Genomic DNA, 18,261 nt, shown 5'->3' with positions numbered 1-18,261 from the left:
GGAATCACAATTCAAGGAGAGGAAATAAAAAATCCTCAGATTTTCCGATGATATTGTTATTTTATCTGAGACTGCAGAAGGTCTGGAGAAGTTGCTTAATGGACACAGGGAAGGAGTCGAGATGAAAATATATAAGTCCCAAACAAAAGTAATGGAGTGCAGTCGAACGAAGGCAGGTGATGCAGAAAATATTAGATTAGGTAATGAAGTCTTAAAGGAAGAACATAAATATTGTTACTTGGGTAGTAAAATAACTAACGATGGCAGAAGGAGGACATAAAATGCAGACTAGCACAAGCAAGGGAGGCCTTTCTTAAGAAAGGATATTTTTCCACTTCGACCATTGATATAGGAATTAGAAATATGTCTTTGAAGACTTCCGTCTGGAGCGTGGCACTGTATGGAAGTGAAACTGGACGATAACTAGCTCAGAAGGAAATGGGTAGAAGCTTTTGAATTGTGGTGCTACAGAAGGATGCTGAAGATGAGAAGGACAGATCGAATCACGAATGAAGAGATACTGAATCGAATTGGTCAGAGGAGATCGATTTGGCTAAATTTGACGAGAACAAGAGATAGAATAATAGATCCCATCTTAAGACACCCAGGACTTGTTCGGTTGGTTTTTGAGGGAAGTGTAGGTGGTAAGGACGGTAGGGGTAGATCAAGGTATGAACATGACAAGCAGGTTAGAGCAGATGTAGGATGCAGCATTTACGTAGAAATAAAAAGTTAGCACAGGATAGGGTGGCATGGAGTGCTGCATCAAACCAGTCTATGGACTGGTGACTCAAACAAAACCAACAACAACATCAACAACAAATAATATACCTGCCAATCTTCACTCATTAACCAAATTCAGTATTTTTGAAATTAACTGACGTGCACAGGGAAGCGCGAGTATCGTCATTAGAATAATTATCTTTTGTTCTGATCAGCTCAGTGCGCGACAGTTATTATTTCTGTACCGGGAGGTACACCTCAACTCCGCTCATTCAAAAGAAGCGCCTTAAGGAACGCTCTCTCTCTAACAAAACGTGAAACAGCTACTGCATGAAGTTGCAACATTGACCAGAAGATGTCACCAGTGAATTATTGAGTAACGTGTTATTTTGAAGTTGCCTAAACTGACTGGACTGTTTTCTTTTGGTTTTCGTCAAGATGTTTAAACTTTTCTCCATAGATGTCATTACAAGAAAACTGAGGTAATGCACTCCAGTGCAAGGTAAAAGAATTAAGGATTTAAATAAGTTTTGTGTTATTATGTTTTGTCAACTAAATTTACTTTCATTTACTGTATTTTGTTATTTCAAGGTTTGCGACACTTCTTTCTCATTCCGCCAGTTTTTGAACTGGTCAATCACTATTTTCTGTAATTATTTTTCAGCCAATCACTGGCTTCTTGTAGGTTTTTTGGTTAACCCAATAAAATTGAGAGGGTGTGTCCGGATTTAGTCCAGAACCGTCTCGAACCGTCCCCTTGGGTATATAAGCTGCGGCTTTTCAGGCTACCTTGGTTTTGCTCGCCGAATTTCTGAGAGTGTGTGTGTTAAGACAGGAGGCGGGGCGCCTCACTCTTCGCCAGGCAGTTCATCAGCTAAGGTAATGGCCACCAGTCATATCTCTCTGTAGCTACCTCCGCAGGGGAAGTTTCGAATTTATAACTATGTAACCACCTTTTTCTAAAATGTAAATTTTCTTTCGGCTAATGTAAAATTTTATAAAGTCTTAAACCGTAAATCGGGGATGGAGAGTGTGTTACTCTCTCGAGTTCCCCTTCAACTTGGTTTGAGGTGCCTATGATTTTGTAACTGTTTCTCTTTTCTGTCAACCTTTATTCTAGTCACCTCAGTAGCTTGGGATTAGCCTCTGCATCATCGGGCCGAGAGCCCAATTAGGGTCCTATATTTAATTTTCTAGGAGCGCAAGTGTACGCCTCCATTCATTTTGTGTTCGGGCCAGTAATTTAACCTGTTCTTCTATCCACGAAGGCCCAGTAGTTTGGGTAATTCGTACCCCTGTGTATAATTTGTAAAAGTATAAGTTGGGCCTAGAGAGGCCAGACATTTGTAAGTTTTTTGATGTAATATCACCTTGAATATGCTGTAAGAAATTGGGAGCTCAGTCTCCTTTGCTAATGTTGGAGAGCATGTAAGCTCTTTTCTAAGTTTGCTGTAACATTGAGGGGTGCCTTTGGAAGACTGTAAAATTTGTATCGGTTGGAGCAAAGTGCTCTTGAATTAGGAGATTTCTCTCCTCGTCTAAACGCAATATTTGCGATGTTGTAAATCTTGTAAATTTGGGTTCTAGAGCTCAGTACTTGTAATTTCCAAACCGCTATTTGTACATGTAACTTTGTTATTTCACTAAGTGAATAGATTTTTAAGTTTGTGATTTAAAAAGAAATATAACCTTTATTTTAAAGAATTTAATGTTTGATATCGTAGATAGACCCACTCAGGCCCACATCTTCTTTCACCTCTCCCTGAACCACGGAAACTCCGTAACAATTTCTATCAAAAATATCGATCAGTGGAGAAAATCTTGAAACAATTCCATAAAGTATGAGCATATTTGATAACAATTTCTCTTTCTTTACAGGTATGTGTAGGCTACATTTTTGCAAATATTTCTCGAGCACTATAAACTCGTATGTCGGTAATGGTTCGGCATAATGTTTACTAAAAACATTAACAAATAAACGTGTTTTAAGAGAAGAATTTAAGTAGGAAATATTCTTTTGTATTATTCTCTGATTCCAGTAATTAACAGCAATTTTCATCGTGTTAGCGTGCTGTAGGAATAAAAAATCGTACAATTAAGTAGTAGTGTAGTGTAGTAGTAGCCTATATTAGTTAACTTATTGTCGTGTGATCATTGTGAACTAACCTAGACAATATTTGTTACCATTCATTTTTATTTTGCACGGAGTAAGTTATTTTTTCTTTTCCTTTCATTATTTAGTAAAGAATGGCTAAGGAATGTGAGTGTAGGAACTGTGGGTGTGGCCAGGCATTAAGGAGTATGAGGGAGGAGTTGGAGAGCTTGAGGGAGATAATTAGGATTATCTCAGAGGACAGGAAGGAAAGTAGGCTTCCCTCAAGCAATGTACAGGATACAGTAGGTGTAATAGAGGGATGGGAAGGAAAGGGGGGAATTGTGGAAGACAGGTGGTCTAATGTTTTAAGGGGAAGGAGATTGCGGGCTAAGAGCTCTATTCAGGATCAAAATTCAGGACAGGTGTCGGTGAGAAATCGGTACGAGTAACTGCAGGTAGAACAACTGAGGGAAGGTGAGGAACAGGTAACTGTTGCCGAGAAGTGTGGAAGTAGGAGAAAGGGAAGAGGTCGGAAAGGGAGATGTGGAGTTGTGCATTGGAAAAGACAGGTGGAACAGGGTCATGGGATGGAGAAAAGGGAGGAGGAAGTAGCTTCTGCAGCTGTCAGGAAAGATAGGACTGATCAGGAGGGGAGGGAATCAAATGAGGTGGGTAGGGTTGAGGCTCTGGTCATGGGGGATTCTATCGTTAGACACGTGGGGAAAGTGTGTGGAGGAAAGGGTACCAGGGTAGAGTGTTATCCAGGAATTAGGTTAAGACAGATGTTGAGCAAAGTAGAAGATAAGGAGGAGGGAAAGGAGAAGGTGGTAGTGTTTCACGTTGGTACTAACAACGTACGACAAACAGGTATAAGTACCAACATAGTTGGGGATGTGTGGGATCTGGTAAATGCAGCTCGGGTGAAGTTTAAGCAAGCGGAGATTGTTATCAGTGGAATACTGTGTAGGAGGGATACTGATCGGAAGGTGATTGGGGATTTAAATGAGACTATGGAGTGGGTATGTGGGAAACTGGGAGTGAAATTTCTAGATCCTAATGGGTGGGTAGGAGATAGGGATCTACGCTCAGATAGCTTTCATTTAAACCGCAGTGGTACATATATGTTAGGAAATTTGTTTGGAAGGGTTATAGGGAGGTACATTCAGGGAAACAGGGTAGACTAGGGAGCGGTGTTAAGGGAACAGGGAACTGTAAATCAAGCAGGGATGACATTAAACTGTTAGTGCTCAACTGTAGAAGTATTGTAAAGAAATGAATAGAATTAAGTAATTTAATAGATATATACTTACCAGATATTGTAATAGGAGTTGAATCATGGCTGAAAAAGATGTAATGGATGCAGAAATTTTCTCACGGAACTGGAGGGTGTATCGTAGAGATAGGATAGGAATGGTAGGAGGGGGAATATTCATTCTCGTTAAAGAAGAATTTGTAAGCTACGAAAAAGTTAAAGATGACAAACACGAAATTCTAGAGGTAAGGATCATCTCTAAAGATAATAGGCAACTTGTCCGACTCGTTGGCTGAAAGGTGAACGTACTGGCCTTCGGTTCAGAGGGTCCCGGGTTCGATTCCCGGCCGGGTCGGGGATTTTAACATTAATTGGTTAATTCCAATGGCACGGGGGATGGGTGTATGTGTTGTCTTCATCATCATTTCATCCTCATCACGACGCGCAGGTCGCATACGGGAGTCAAATAGAAAGCCCTGCACCTGGTGAGCCGAACCCGTCCTGGGATATCCCGGCACTAAAAGCCATACGACATTTCATTTTCATAGGCAACTTGATGTCTTTGGAGGGTACAGTCCTGGAAAGGGTAGCGCAGATGATGATTCAGAATTATTTGATATGATAATCAGCTATGTGGGAAACGATAAGGAAAGGAACGTGATTGTAGCGTGTGATCTCAATTTACCAAATGTCAATTGGGAAGGTAATGCGAACGACAGGAAGCATGAGCAACAAATGGCAAATAAGTTAATATAGGAAGGGCACCTGATTCAGAAAGTGATGGAACCAATTAGAGGGAAGGATATTCTGGATGTGGTGCTGATAAAACCAGATGAGCTATTTAGAGAAACCGAAGTAATAGATGGTATTAGTGATCACGAAGCTGTTTTTGTGGTAATTAAAAATAAATGTGAAAGAAAGGAAGGTATTAAAATTAGGACTATTAGACAGTACCATATGGCTGATAAAACAGCCATGAAGGACTTTTTAATAAGTAACTATGATCGGTGGAAAACGGTAAATAAAAATGTAAACAGACTCTGGGATGTGTTTAAAACACTTGTTGAGGAATATGAAAATAGGTTTGTACCTTTAAAGGTGGTAAGGAATGGTAAAGATCCACTGTATTATAACAGGGAAGTAAAGAGTCTAAGACGGAGGTGCGGTTGGAAAGAATCAAAATTAGAAATGGCTTTGGATAAATTGAAAGAACTTACTAGGAAATTGAATCTAGCAAAGAAGTCAGCTAACGAAACATGATGGCAAGCATAATTGGTGGCCATACTATTCTTAGTGAAAAATGGAAGAGTATGTATAGGTACTTTAAGGCAGAAACAGGTTCCAAGAAGGACATTCCAGGAATCATTAATGAACAAGGGGACTGTGTATGCGAGGATCTTCAAAAGGCAGAAGTATTCAGCTAGCAGTATGTAAAGATTGTTGGTTACAAATATGATGTCCAGATAGAGGAGGTGACTAATACTAAAGAAGTATTAAAAATTACCTATGACAGCAATGGCATTTACAGTAAGATACAAAAGTTGAAAACTAGAAAAGCAGCTGGAATTGATAAGGTTTCGGGGGATATATTAAAGACAATGGGTTGGGATAAAGTACCATATCTGAAGTACTTATTTGATTATTGTTTGCATGAAGGAACTTAACCAAATGAATGGAGAGTTGCTATAGTAGCCCCTATATATTAAGGGAAAGGGTGATAGACATAAAACTGAAAATTACAGGCCAGTCAGTTTGATATGCATTGTATGTAAGCTTTGGGAGAGTATTCTTTCTGATTATATTAGACAAGTTTGCGAAATTAGTAACTGGTTTGATAGAAGGCAGTTTGGGTTTAGGAAAGGTTATTCCACTGAAGCCCAACTTGTAGGATTCCAGCAAGATATAGCAGATATCCTGGATTCAGGAGGGCAATTGGACTGTATCACGATTTACCTGTCTAAGACATTTGATAGGGTGGATCATGGGAGACTACAGGCAAAATGAGTGCAATTGGACTTGACAAAAGAGTGACTGAATGGGTTGCTCTCGGTGGAGCTTTATCTGTCCCTGTATTAAATTAAGAGGGGAATTCGTTAAGGCAGTATTATTGGACCTTTATGTTTCCTTATATATATCAACGATATGTGTAAAGAATTTGAATCAGAGATAATGCTTTTCGCAGATGATGTTATTCTGTACAGAGTAATAAATAAGTTACAAGATTGTGAGCAACTGCAAAATGACCTCGATAATATTGTGAGATGGACAGTAGGCAATGGTATGATGATAAACGGGGATAAAAGTCAGGTTGTGAGTTTCACAAATAGGAAAAGTCCTCTCAGTTTTAATTACTGCATTGATGGGGTGAAAGTTCCCTTTGAGGATCATTGTAAATACCTAGGTATTAATATAAGGAAATATCTTCATTGGGGTAATCACATAAATGAAATTGTAAATAAAGGGTACAGATGTCTGCACATGGTTATGAGAGTATTTAGGGGTTGTAGTAAGGATGTAAAGGAGAGAGCATATTTGTCTCTGGTGAGACCCCAACTAGAGTATGGTTCCAGTGTATGGGACTCTCACCCAGGTTAATTGTTTAAGGAACTGGACAAAATCCAAAGAAATGCAGCTCGATTTGTTCTGGGCGATTTACGACAACGGAGTAGCGTTACAAAAATGTTGCGAAGTTTGGGATGGGAAGACTTGGGAGAAAGGAGACGAGCTGCTCGACTAAGTGGTATGTTCCGAACTGTCATTGGAGAGATGGCTTTGGAGGACATCAGTAGACGAATAAGTTTGGATGGTGTCTTTAAAAGTAGGAAAGATCACAATATGAAATTAAAATTGGAATTCAAGAGTACAAATTGTAGCAAATATTCGTTTATAGGAAGGGGAGTTAGGGATTGGAATAACTTACCAAGGGATATGTTCAATAAATTTCCAATTTCTTTGCAATCATTAAAAAAAAATGCTAGGAAAACAACACATAGGGAATCTGCCACCTGGGCGACTGCCCTAAATGCAGTTCAGTAGTGATTGATATCTGAAACACTAATATCTGTGTCAGCCATACACTCAGGCGAACTTTCGAACTTGATCAATTTATCTGCACTTAATAATATAATTCAATTACTAATTAAATTCACTGAAACGACTTATCAATAGTTAAGCAACATTGGGCGTTGTCTCTCACTGGATGGGTGGCCAATGTCAGCACTTTTTACACGTTTGAACTTTATTTTATCACTAATGACTTATAGCAAACCACTAAAACACATTATTCCATTATACATCTTCAACTAAATAGTATATTTCCACTAAACGGCCGGGTGAGGAGCATTAAATTGCATCGGTACCAGCAACTCTAACCAAACACTCCCTCCTTGTCCTATCCTTTTCCCTGGCAGTTCCTTGTTCAGATGGTTACGAACGGGCAAAGTCGAATGCGGTGGAGCTCCATCCTGTTGCAAACACATCGTCTAATTATCGTGCAAGGGCACATCCTACAGCAGCAATGGGAGTTCCTGTCACAGAAAGTGCAGGTAGCGTGGGCCCGTCCAATGGCCCTCAAAGAAATAAGATCTAATCAAGCGATCCTTCAAAATTCCATACGAAACATTCACTCCCTGTCGCAGCCAGTGAGGATAGTCCGGAATCCAATAGTACATGTTGTGGCGATTGACTTTCCCATTTTTGTGGAAGCGCGATTCGTCCGAGAACAAGATAGGAGATACGAATGCTGCATAATTGTCCAGCCTGCCTAACAGCCACCGACAGAACTCCATTTGAGCTTCGAAATCCCACCCATGGAGCTCTTGGTGGTAGCTCAAGATGATATGGGTGAAATTATGTTCATGCAGTATTCGCCAGACGGCAATCGCCCTTGTACTAAAGTGTGGATTATTACTAGATGCCTCCAGAGCGGCCACTTCTGTTTCATCCGATGTAACGAGCCTATCGTGGACGGGTGGTTGGTTGGAAGTCACGCCTGTCGTCCTTAATGTTCGTTTTTTTTGTCATATTTTTATCTTCTTATTCCATTTTCGCATATCTGCTCTCAGTCGTCTCCAAGACAGATTTTTCACATCTCCTAAATGTTGTCTGCAATTTCTTACAATTATCTTTCATGGAAATATATATTTGTGTGAATTAGGGGGGTAAACTGTATGCGTGTAAAGCGACGTTATAGTAAACCTTAATTGAACTCTAATGATTTGACGTATTTCAAACGAGTCGCAGTAACATCCTGCGGGAAAACCGAAGACCGTTCCTATTTTAAAACTTTAAAATACACTGTATGTAATTCGCTATGGTAATTTTTTCCTATCTCCCATCAAGTTAAGGGTAAGGTAAGGGTTATTCTGCCCGAAGGCAGGTCCGAACCTCCGCAGAGGTGTTCCTGAGCCGGAGTTTACGAGCGGTAGGGTGGCCAGTTCCTTTCCGCTCCTCTATTCTCTTACCCCCCACCAACAGCGTGTGGCAACCCATCCAACTCTTGACCACGCCCAATGTTGCTTAACTTCGGAGATCTCACGGGATCCGGTGTTTCAACACGGCTACGGCCGTTGGCGATCTCCCATCAAAATGTGACATTTATTTCATTCTGTGCAGAGTCGAGAGTAATATAATTCAAAATATAATAATAAATTAATTTTATTACTTATTTATTATTATTGAATGTTCTAGATTTGAAAACTATATTTTTAACATAATGTTAATTTAAACAGCGGCAAGATTTCGAAGATTTCGAAAATGTGACCAAAAAATTTAAAATCTTATTGATTGTCATATTTTAATATATTTTAGGTCATAGCCGGCCCAGTGGTGTAGGGTAGCATGCCTGCCTCTTACCCGGAAGCCCCGGGTTTGATTTCCGGCCAGGTGAGGGATTTTACCTGGATCTGATGGTTGGTTCGAGGCCCACTCAGCCTACGTGATTACAATTGAGGTGCTACCTGACGGTGAGATGGCGGCGCCGGTCAAGAAAACCAAGAATAACGGTCGAGAGGATTCGTCGTGCTGACCACACGTCACCTCCTAATCTGCAAGCCTTCGGGCTGAGCAGCGGTCGCTTCGGTGCTGTTGCGCCATGGGGTTTGGTTTGGTTTTTAGGTCACAAATGCTTGCATATTTCTAAAAAATTTATGTCATAAGCATCCGGGCCCTAGAAATAAGTATCGTGAAATAATACCAGAAGTATAATTCAAATGTAATGGACATCTTGAGAATGACAGTGGTGAAAGTCATTATAAATCAGACATTAATAACGTCGCCTATGTTCCTTGTCCTTGTTTATTACAACGCTAAATTCATATAATCCGATGAATAATTTTTTGCTGATTCCAGATTTCACTCCTCCCGTTAATACATCTGAATTTTTCCCTGACAAAAATATTAAGGGGTGTTATTGCTGCATATTAAAACTTCTTCAGCTCAAATACGTCAGCTCCGTGTCGATAGATTTACCAGCACGTAAAAGAACTCTCACGGGAGAAAATTTTGACACCTCTGCGTCTCCGATAGCCATAAAAGTATTTACTGGGACGTTGAACTAATAAAATTATTATTATCATCATTGTTAAAATCATTTTGAAGTACATCAAATTTGACACCTAGGACATAAAAGAATAACATTTTTGTAAAACGATTTTGGAGGGATGAATAATTTCGTTTCTGTAGCTAACCTCATTTAAAGACTTAGGGGTGGAATGTTTTAAAATATTTCCTAGTTTACAACTAAGATTTAAAAATATAGGCTATACCAAAATAAAAAAAGCAAAGTCACCTCCGTACAGGCCATGAAGGCCCTTGGAGGAGTGGAAAGTAATGGCTTCCACCATTGTTAACCTCGGCACGTGATGGGGTAGAGTGGTTAGCTCTACGCCCGGCCGCCTTTGCCCCCAGGAATTAACCTGGTACTCATTTTTGGTGTAGGCTGAGTGAACCTCAGGGCCATATGCACCTCCGGAAGTGGAAATCTCGTTTCTTAAATTTTTTTCGACTTCCTTACGAGGATTCGAACCCACGTCCTTCCGGGCAAACCGAACAGGACTTTACCGCCTCGGCTAGGCAGCCCCTATAGGCTATACCGCCATTTGAAATTTCGTCCTCGATGATAAACGGTTTCGAAAGAATGAGTATTTGTGTTTTCGGGTCTTAACCCCACTTAACACCCTTAGGGATGAATCGTTTAAAACAATAATAATAATTATTTGATATTATTTGATTCACTTCTGGGTATGAAATTCACGGCATTAAGTTCATCATAAATGAAAATATCCCCCGATGATCGCTTCTTGCTCACTGTTTGCATTGCCAACTCGCAGCGCTAGACTGCGTGGTATCTCAAGGAAGTCGGCTAGAGCGCTCTGAACCTCGTGACTCATCAAGCCACTATTCCAGGGACTTATTTTTGGAAAATTCCATCCAGTTGTTAATGTATTTTAATTTAATATTATTTGTTTGTATAAACTGCGGATTATGTACATATTCATCATCATCATCATCTGTTTACCCTCCAGGGTCGGCTTTTCCCTCGGACACAGCGAGGGATCCCACCTCTACCGCCTCAAGGGCAGTGTCCCGGAGCTTCAGACTCTTAGTCGGGGATACAACTGGGGAGAATGACCAATACCTCGCCCAGGCGGCCTTACCTGCTATGCTGAACAGGGGCCTTGTGGAGGGATGGGAAGATTGGAAGGGATAGGCAAGGAAGAGGGAAGGAAGCGGCCGTGGCCTTATGTTAGGTACCATCCAGGCAATCGCCTGGAGAAGTGGGAAACCACGGAAATCCACTTCCAGGATGGCTGAGGTGGGAATCGAACCCACCTCTACTCAGTTGACCTCCCGAGGCTGAGTGGACCCCGTTCCAGCCCTCATACCACTTTTCAAATTTTCTAGTGGCAGAGCCGGGAATCGATCCCGGGCCTCCGGGGGTGGCAGCTAATCACGCTAACCACTACACCACAGAGGCGGACTATGTATATATTTCCGTTGTTATAAAGAACATACGTATATATTTTGTGGTAGACGGTGCCAGCTGAAATATCTTGGAAGTGGAAGAATGAGGAAAATTGAAGGTACCACACAAACAGTAGGTAAGGTAAGGGTTATTCTGCCAAAGGCAGGTCCGAACCTCCACAGAGGTGTTCCTGAGCCGGACTTTACGTGCGGTAGGGTGGCCAGTTCCTTTCCGCTCCTCCATTCCCTTACCCCCAACCAACAGCGCGTGGCAACCCATCCAACTCCTGACACGCCCAATGTTGCTTAACTTCGGAGATCTCACGGGATCCGGTGTTTCAACATGGCTAAGGGCCATTACAAACAGTAGAGACGATGAAAAATATTTTAAAACTTTGTATTTCAGAATTGTAAGTGCATGTTTTTTACTGTAAGTTATTGAGAAGGCTGTGAATTTACATTAATTTATTAATTACTTCGGCCCTGACAACGAAAAAACGCGATCGGTGATTGTTTTGACTTACATATATCTCAGATTTTGGGGTCATTCGGAAGCAAAATGTGAGACGCAATGATACCTAGCAGCAGTACCTTGAGAGCTACATGGATCGGTGTAAAGCACATTTACAGTTTTAGGTGAAGTAAGGAGACCAACGAAGATGCTCTGCCGAATCATCCGAGACGACCAGAGGTATATGAACTGTTTTAATTCCATTTCAAATTTAATTTGAAATTTATATTCCTGTTGCTCCTGAAATTTTCAAAAACATATTTTTCTTCGGTTACGCACAGAAACAATGGATCACTTCTGAGCATTGACGTGCACTGAACCCCATATACCCCAGCGCTGCTGGGGCAAAGAATTTTTACTTGCATTTTCTCATTATAACTTGGAGCGCTTTTTGTAAAGTCAAAGAAAACTGCAAATAGCTATGTCAAGCCAAGTACAGCTGTCGCGACAATCCGCTCGCTATACAGTTGACAAGGTCTCTCCAGCGAGCTGGATTTTTTTGCCGGCGCTAAAGTGAGCTACACCAGTGAAATTCAAGTTGGTCTGTTGACGCATGAGCTTGAAGCCTCTTCGTCCTGAGGTGTGTGTGCCACCCTCGACATTCACAGCATCTTACAGCGACACCAGCTAGCTTGGGTAAGATATGTTAGTTATACAGTACTCTATTAGTTAACATTCGAAGTATTTAGTGCCATCCACTTCCACATCAGCTTCTAATAAAAATAGAGTTATTTTATGAAATCAATTATAATTAAAGTATACATTTTATTTTTGGATTTCGGCATGTGTAAAGTTTTTGGGATTATTCATTGATACCACATGGAGGGGATCTTTTCAATACACTCGGGAAAATATTTGAATTGCCCAACATTAACACAGAGCCAAGGGTGAATACAAGTATTTTGTATTTTGTTGCTGTGCAGGCGTGTGTTTGCGTGTAAAGGTGGTAGGGACTGTGAATGTTTGTATGAATGAATGGAGTACACCCATCCCCTAGTTCCGAATTATCCGGAATTAAGGGAGAGAGCACTTTTTATTGCAATTTGTTCAATTTCGATACATGTCTTACATTTTATATTTTCTTCTTATATTTGTTTAACTGTGTCCGCCTCTGTGGTGTAGTGGTTAGCGTGATTAGCTGCCACCCCCGGAGGCCCGGGTTCGATTCCCGGCTCTGCCACGAAATTTGAAAAGTGGTATGAGGGCTGGAACGGGGTCCACTCAGCCTCGGGAGGTCAACTGAGTAGAGGTGGGTTCGATTCCCACCTCAGCCATCCTGGAAGTGGTTTTCCGTGGTTTCCCACTTCTCCTCCAGGCGAATGCCGGGATGGTACCTAACATAAGGCCACGGCCGCTTCCTTCCCTCTTCCTTGCCTATCCCTTCCAATATTCCCATCCCTCCACAAGGCCCCTGTTCAGCATAGCAGGTGAGGCCGCCTGGGCGAGGTACTGGTCATTCTCCCCAGTTGTATCCCCGACCAAGAGTCTGAAGCTCCAGGACACTGCCCTTGAGGCGGTAGAGGTGGGATCCCTCGCTGTGTCCGAGTGAAAAGCCGACCCTGGAGGGTAAACAGATGATGATGATGATGATGATTTGTTTAACTGTACTAAATATAATTTGTTTTGTCCTAGACGTTAGCAATGCTATATTGTCTAGGACAACATGTATTTTAATACACTTAAAGCACAAATGATCATTATCAAACATACAATATAACTGCTCAACTCGCGGCAAACTAACAAACAAAACCACACTTCTACTTCACAGCGGAAATAATTTAAATAATTGTAAATACCCACTTTTCAGCAGATACTACATAATTATTATGTCAAACTTTTTCAGGCAAGACACAAAAGCACATTGACAGGCATTTAAAGAACCTTTCCAGCTGTATCACACTATCCGAATACTTGCCTAAATGTCACCACACAGTCCAGCTCCATGGCTAAATGGTTAGCGTGCTGGCCTTTGGCCACAGGGGTCCCGGATTCGATTCCCGGCAGGGTCGGGAATTTTGACCAACATTGGTTAAGCTGACACTGGGGCTGGGTGTATATGTCGTCTTCATCATCATTTCATCCTCATCACGACGCGCAGGTCGTATACGGTACTTAAATCAAAAGACCTGCACCTGGCGAGCCGAACTTGTCCTCGGATACTCCAGGCACTAAAAGCCACACGGTATTTCATTTTTTGTCACCATATATCTTACCTTTTACTATTTTGACGCAAGTATTTGTTTAACAGTAACAATAATTTAGTTAGTGCTAATTTCTTTTCATTTCCTTCTGCCACATACTTATTAAAATAAAATTTAAAAATTTGCTATTCTTCCTGGAGAGATCCATTATTTATTTAACAATTTAGTTATTGTATAAAATTCCACCTCTCTTTCTACTTTTAATTTATATTCATCACCAAAATATTTAGCTCTCAGTGCATCAGTTCCCCTACATACTGTCATTAGATGAGCCTCTTCCATTATTTCTCCACAGAATAAACAATGATTTCCATTATGGTTCTCTCTCAGCCCGTTAATTTTATATATCCCCATTAGCCACCACAACACACCTCTCAGTTCTCTATTTGGGAGTCTTTCTTTCCTTATTGCCATATTTTGAACTAGCAGAAGTACCCGTCCTTCGTACGGGTTATCAGAAAATAGCTTTAGTTACTCATAACATCGGTGTGACTGACTTCATTAGATATTTATTTCACTGGTTTATTTACTTAAGTACGTAGAAATTATTTGTCATGTTTGGACATGTCATGTTTTCTTCATGGGAACCTCTAAATATTAGTTCCTAATTAGCGTCGACCTCTAAGATCTATTGCTACCATATTTTCCCTTCATTTCCACCTATATATACCTACTCCCTTCACAAACCTGCAGGTTTAGTGTAAGTATACTTCCACTAGATAGTGCTATAAATATAAATATTATTGAATGTGATCCGACATTTCGTAACTATTACAAATGATCAAGAAAATACGCGATGCATAAAAGAAACTACTATAATTATTGAGAATTATAATTCTCAGGGCTTGTCACTCATGTCGCACATTATATAATGAATCTGAGTATAAATGTTGAGAAAATTTTTCAAGTCATGGGCGCACCATCTTGACACTTGTGTACGGTATATAGGTTGTTTTCATGGTTACAATGATCGTAAAAGTGGAGCAAAATATCGGCACTAATAACATCAGTGATCCTACTACTCCATGATTTGATAGAAAATAGTTTAAACTATAGGTAACAGACTCCGCAAAATGCTGAAACCTAAGCCAGTACGTAAAAACGGAGGTCCGTCGGCAACCGCTGGTCGCTGTACTACGGAGATCTCCGGGGCTATTATTTTTATATTTCACTTGTTGTTTTGTTAACTGGGTTAACGAACGTTTTCACGGCACGCTACTGTTTCTGAGAGAGATGGAATGTTAGAGCGGGAAATGGTCAGTTTTGGCTGCGATGAGCCGTCAATATGAGCAATGTTGTGCGGTGAAAACGTTCCTTACCCCAGCTAAAGAAAGGCAAGCAATCACAGCCCTACCACATTATCATTTCCAAATTGGTATTCACGGCAGCCATCATAACATAAGATACGACAGATTTTAAACAACCTACTTACAGTTTCACCGGTGACGCTTCGTAATCGTATAGTCAGGCTTTTCACACAAAACAATGTACTGGGACTCGTTTTTTAACATAAAATCCTAATTTAAACCCAGTGAGCATAAGTTAGACGATATTTTACAGTTTCTCTCGCTTACTAAGTGCAGGTACAGTGACGAAAGACGTAGGAAAGTACTCCTCAGGACGATTAACACCGTTGTATTCACAAAGAATGCCACAGAACTCGCGAAAACTTCACCCATAACACAAGAACTACACTACAAACATTCACATTTCCTACCTCCATTACAGGAAAACCCGCGGGAGCACAACAACAAAATACAAAATGCTTGTATTTCACCTTTTGTTCTTTTTTTTTTGCTAGGGGCTTTACGTCGCGCCGACACAGATAGGTCTTATGGCGACGATGGGATAGGAAAGGCCTAGGAGTTGGAAGGAAGCGGCCGTGGCCTTAATTAAGGTACAGCCCCAGCATTTGCCTGGTGTGAAAATGGGAAACCACGGAAAACCATTTTCAGGGCTGCCGATAGTGGGATTCGAACCTACTATCTCCCGGATGCAAGCTCACAGCCGCGCGCCTCTACGCGCACGGCCAACTCGCCCGGTACCTTTTGTTCTGTGTTCATGCTGGGCAGTCTAAATATTTTCCCGAGTGTATTGAAAAAATCCTCCACATGCCCCGTCCATGAATAATCCCCAAAACTTTATATATGCCGAAATCCAAAAATAAAGTATATACTTTAATCACAATTGATTTCATAAAATTACTCTATTTTTATGAGCAAGACGATGTGCGAGTGGTTACACTGCTAACATATTGATATTTTTATTGTAGCCTCTGATGCATGTATGTTCAGTCCGTCAGCGATGCCGCTGGTGGGATCCTCAACAGCTCTGCCATCAGCTGTCATAGATGGCCTAGGCATCACTGAAGAGGCGTACTAGGGAAATGAGGATTGAGATAGTTTCCCGTTGCTTTCCTCACCGAGCCAGAGTTGCTATTATATATCAGTCTGCCAAGCCCACTGAAATGCATACACCAACCGACCCTATGAGCAACATTTTCACACCGTTCATAGCAGGGACTGGCTGCATAAGGATTGGCATTACTAGCATCGTTCATACCTCAGTCACTTTCATATTGTTAAAGCCAAGGATAAGACAGAGACAGATCTATGAAAGTAACAAAATTGCTCTAGCCTATACCAGAAGACATAGTGCACTGTAAACACTAGGTCCTGCCAGCAAAGGCGGTAGCCTCTAATGCGTGGCACTAAATATTTCGAATGTTAACTAACAAAGTAGTACCTTACTGAAGCTAGCTGGCTGTCGCAGTAAGATCCTGTGAATGTCAAGTGTGGCCCACAACCACGCTCAGGACAAGGAGGCTACAAGCGCATGTGTCAACACTGCGACTTGAATTTCGCTGGGGTAGCTTCCTTTGGCGCCGGCAAGGAAATCCAGCTCGCTGGAGATACCTGGAGTACTGGAGAGCGAGCGGATTGTCGAGACAGCTGTAGCTGGCTTGATATAGCTGTTTGCAATGTTTATAAAATCTTTACAAAAAGCACTCTAAAGATTAATAAGAAAATGTAAATATAAAATTCTTTGCCCGAGCAGCTCTAGGATAGATGGGGTTCAGTGCACGCCACTGAATATGAGTAGCGGTAAAGAAGGAATGACACCTGGAGACAAGAAAAGTATGGCATATACTACATATTTAAAGATTAAAATACAAATTCTTGTTGTTCATGCATCCTAATTTCTATAGTTGCTTATCTCTCCGATCTCCGTCGCTTATGTCTCTTTGTGCCATGACAGTGTGATAACACTCTCTTGCCAGGTAGTCCACTCCTATACATCCTTTCTTAAGAGGTCCATTCTAATAATTTATTTTACGTACGTTGTCTTCCACTCGGCATACGAATCTATGCCTAAGTTCATGGTGATAATTATTGGAAATGATATATTTTGTGGCCTTCAAAATTGTGTGTAACTTTCAGAGCAAGGAAAAAAAATGGAAAGGTACAATCAGGAAAAAGGCGATCAAATATATCATCAAAAGTACAGAGTTCCGTATTTAAAGTGCAGGTTTCTGACTGTAAGATACTCAGAAGGCAGTGAATTTACATTAGTTTATTAGATCTTTTGGCCTTGTCAACGAAAATGTGTAGTCGGTGGCATCAACATGTCTTAGAGCTCGTGGCCATTCGAAAATTTGTGTAAGGAAATAGTGTGCGTAACAAAATGTGTGACGTGATGTTACCTAGCAAAAGTAGCTTGAGAGATGCACAGGCCATGGATCTGTATGTCATGGCCATCTATCAATTCTTCACTTCACTATCTGCACGATTGCTGGGTAACATTCGTCACACATTTTATTGAGAGACATATTTCTGATCACCTAACTTTTCCAAAGGGAAATTAAATAACATTTTGTACCGTATGTCATGCGCCATACAAATACAAGTGCAAACAAGTGTCTGCCACAAAAACACACAAAAAAGAATCAAGACAAAACTTTCCACAAGTAGGTCGTCTGGATGGATTCATTCACTACTTACCTCTTAATAGTTTTCCGTCTTCAGGGCAGTTAGCATCAGTGGGCGCATTTAGACATTCCCTGTACTTCTTGAGCAGGCGATCATTGTGGAGGATCTCGTCTATGTTGATGTTGTCGTATCTGTCACTGTATTTCTCTTGTCCTATGACAAGGCCCACAAGGGTCAGAAAGACAATGCAGAGTACTCCGAGTTCTCGAGCCATGTCGCTAGTAGATATGAAGCTAATGATCGTCTGTGCAGTGTGTGCAGCATTCTTATACGACGATCTTAAAAAAACATGTCCACACCCACTCCCTTTAGTAATGTGTACAGTGTTGCTAAATACAGTGAACTTGGCTTTAAGTCATCACATGAGTTTACAAAAAGAAAAGTTTTTACCACACTCAAGATATCGTTTAACTAGTTATTAGAATAACACGCAACGCAAACTGGTATTACATCTCGGCCAACACTCCAGTACAAGAAAGCGTTTGACTGACATGGAAGAGGTGATGGCAAGGACATCAACTCAACTA

General features: G+C 41.0%; 1 protein-coding gene across 1 annotated transcript in view; it reads right to left on the bottom strand.

Annotated features, from left to right (window-relative positions):
• The window catches only part of LOC136874144 (uncharacterized), a 45,452-nt gene extending 27,433 nt beyond the window's left edge, over positions 1-18,019 (bottom strand). Inside the window, exon 1 of the mRNA XM_068227840.1 lies at positions 17,747-18,019. Within this exon, the coding sequence (XP_068083941.1) occupies positions 17,747-17,948 (202 nt within the window). The 5' untranslated portion in view covers positions 17,949-18,019. The remainder of the gene's footprint in view (positions 1-17,746) is intronic.
• Positions 18,020-18,261: the final 242 nt, after the last annotated feature.

The sequence above is a fragment of the Anabrus simplex genome, chromosome 5 (assembly GCF_040414725.1).
Source record: "Anabrus simplex isolate iqAnaSimp1 chromosome 5, ASM4041472v1, whole genome shotgun sequence".
Lineage (NCBI taxonomy): Eukaryota > Metazoa > Arthropoda > Insecta > Orthoptera > Tettigoniidae > Anabrus > Anabrus simplex.
The sequence above is the reverse complement of the archived record's forward strand: the minus strand, read 5'-3'. Positions and strand labels throughout refer to the sequence as shown.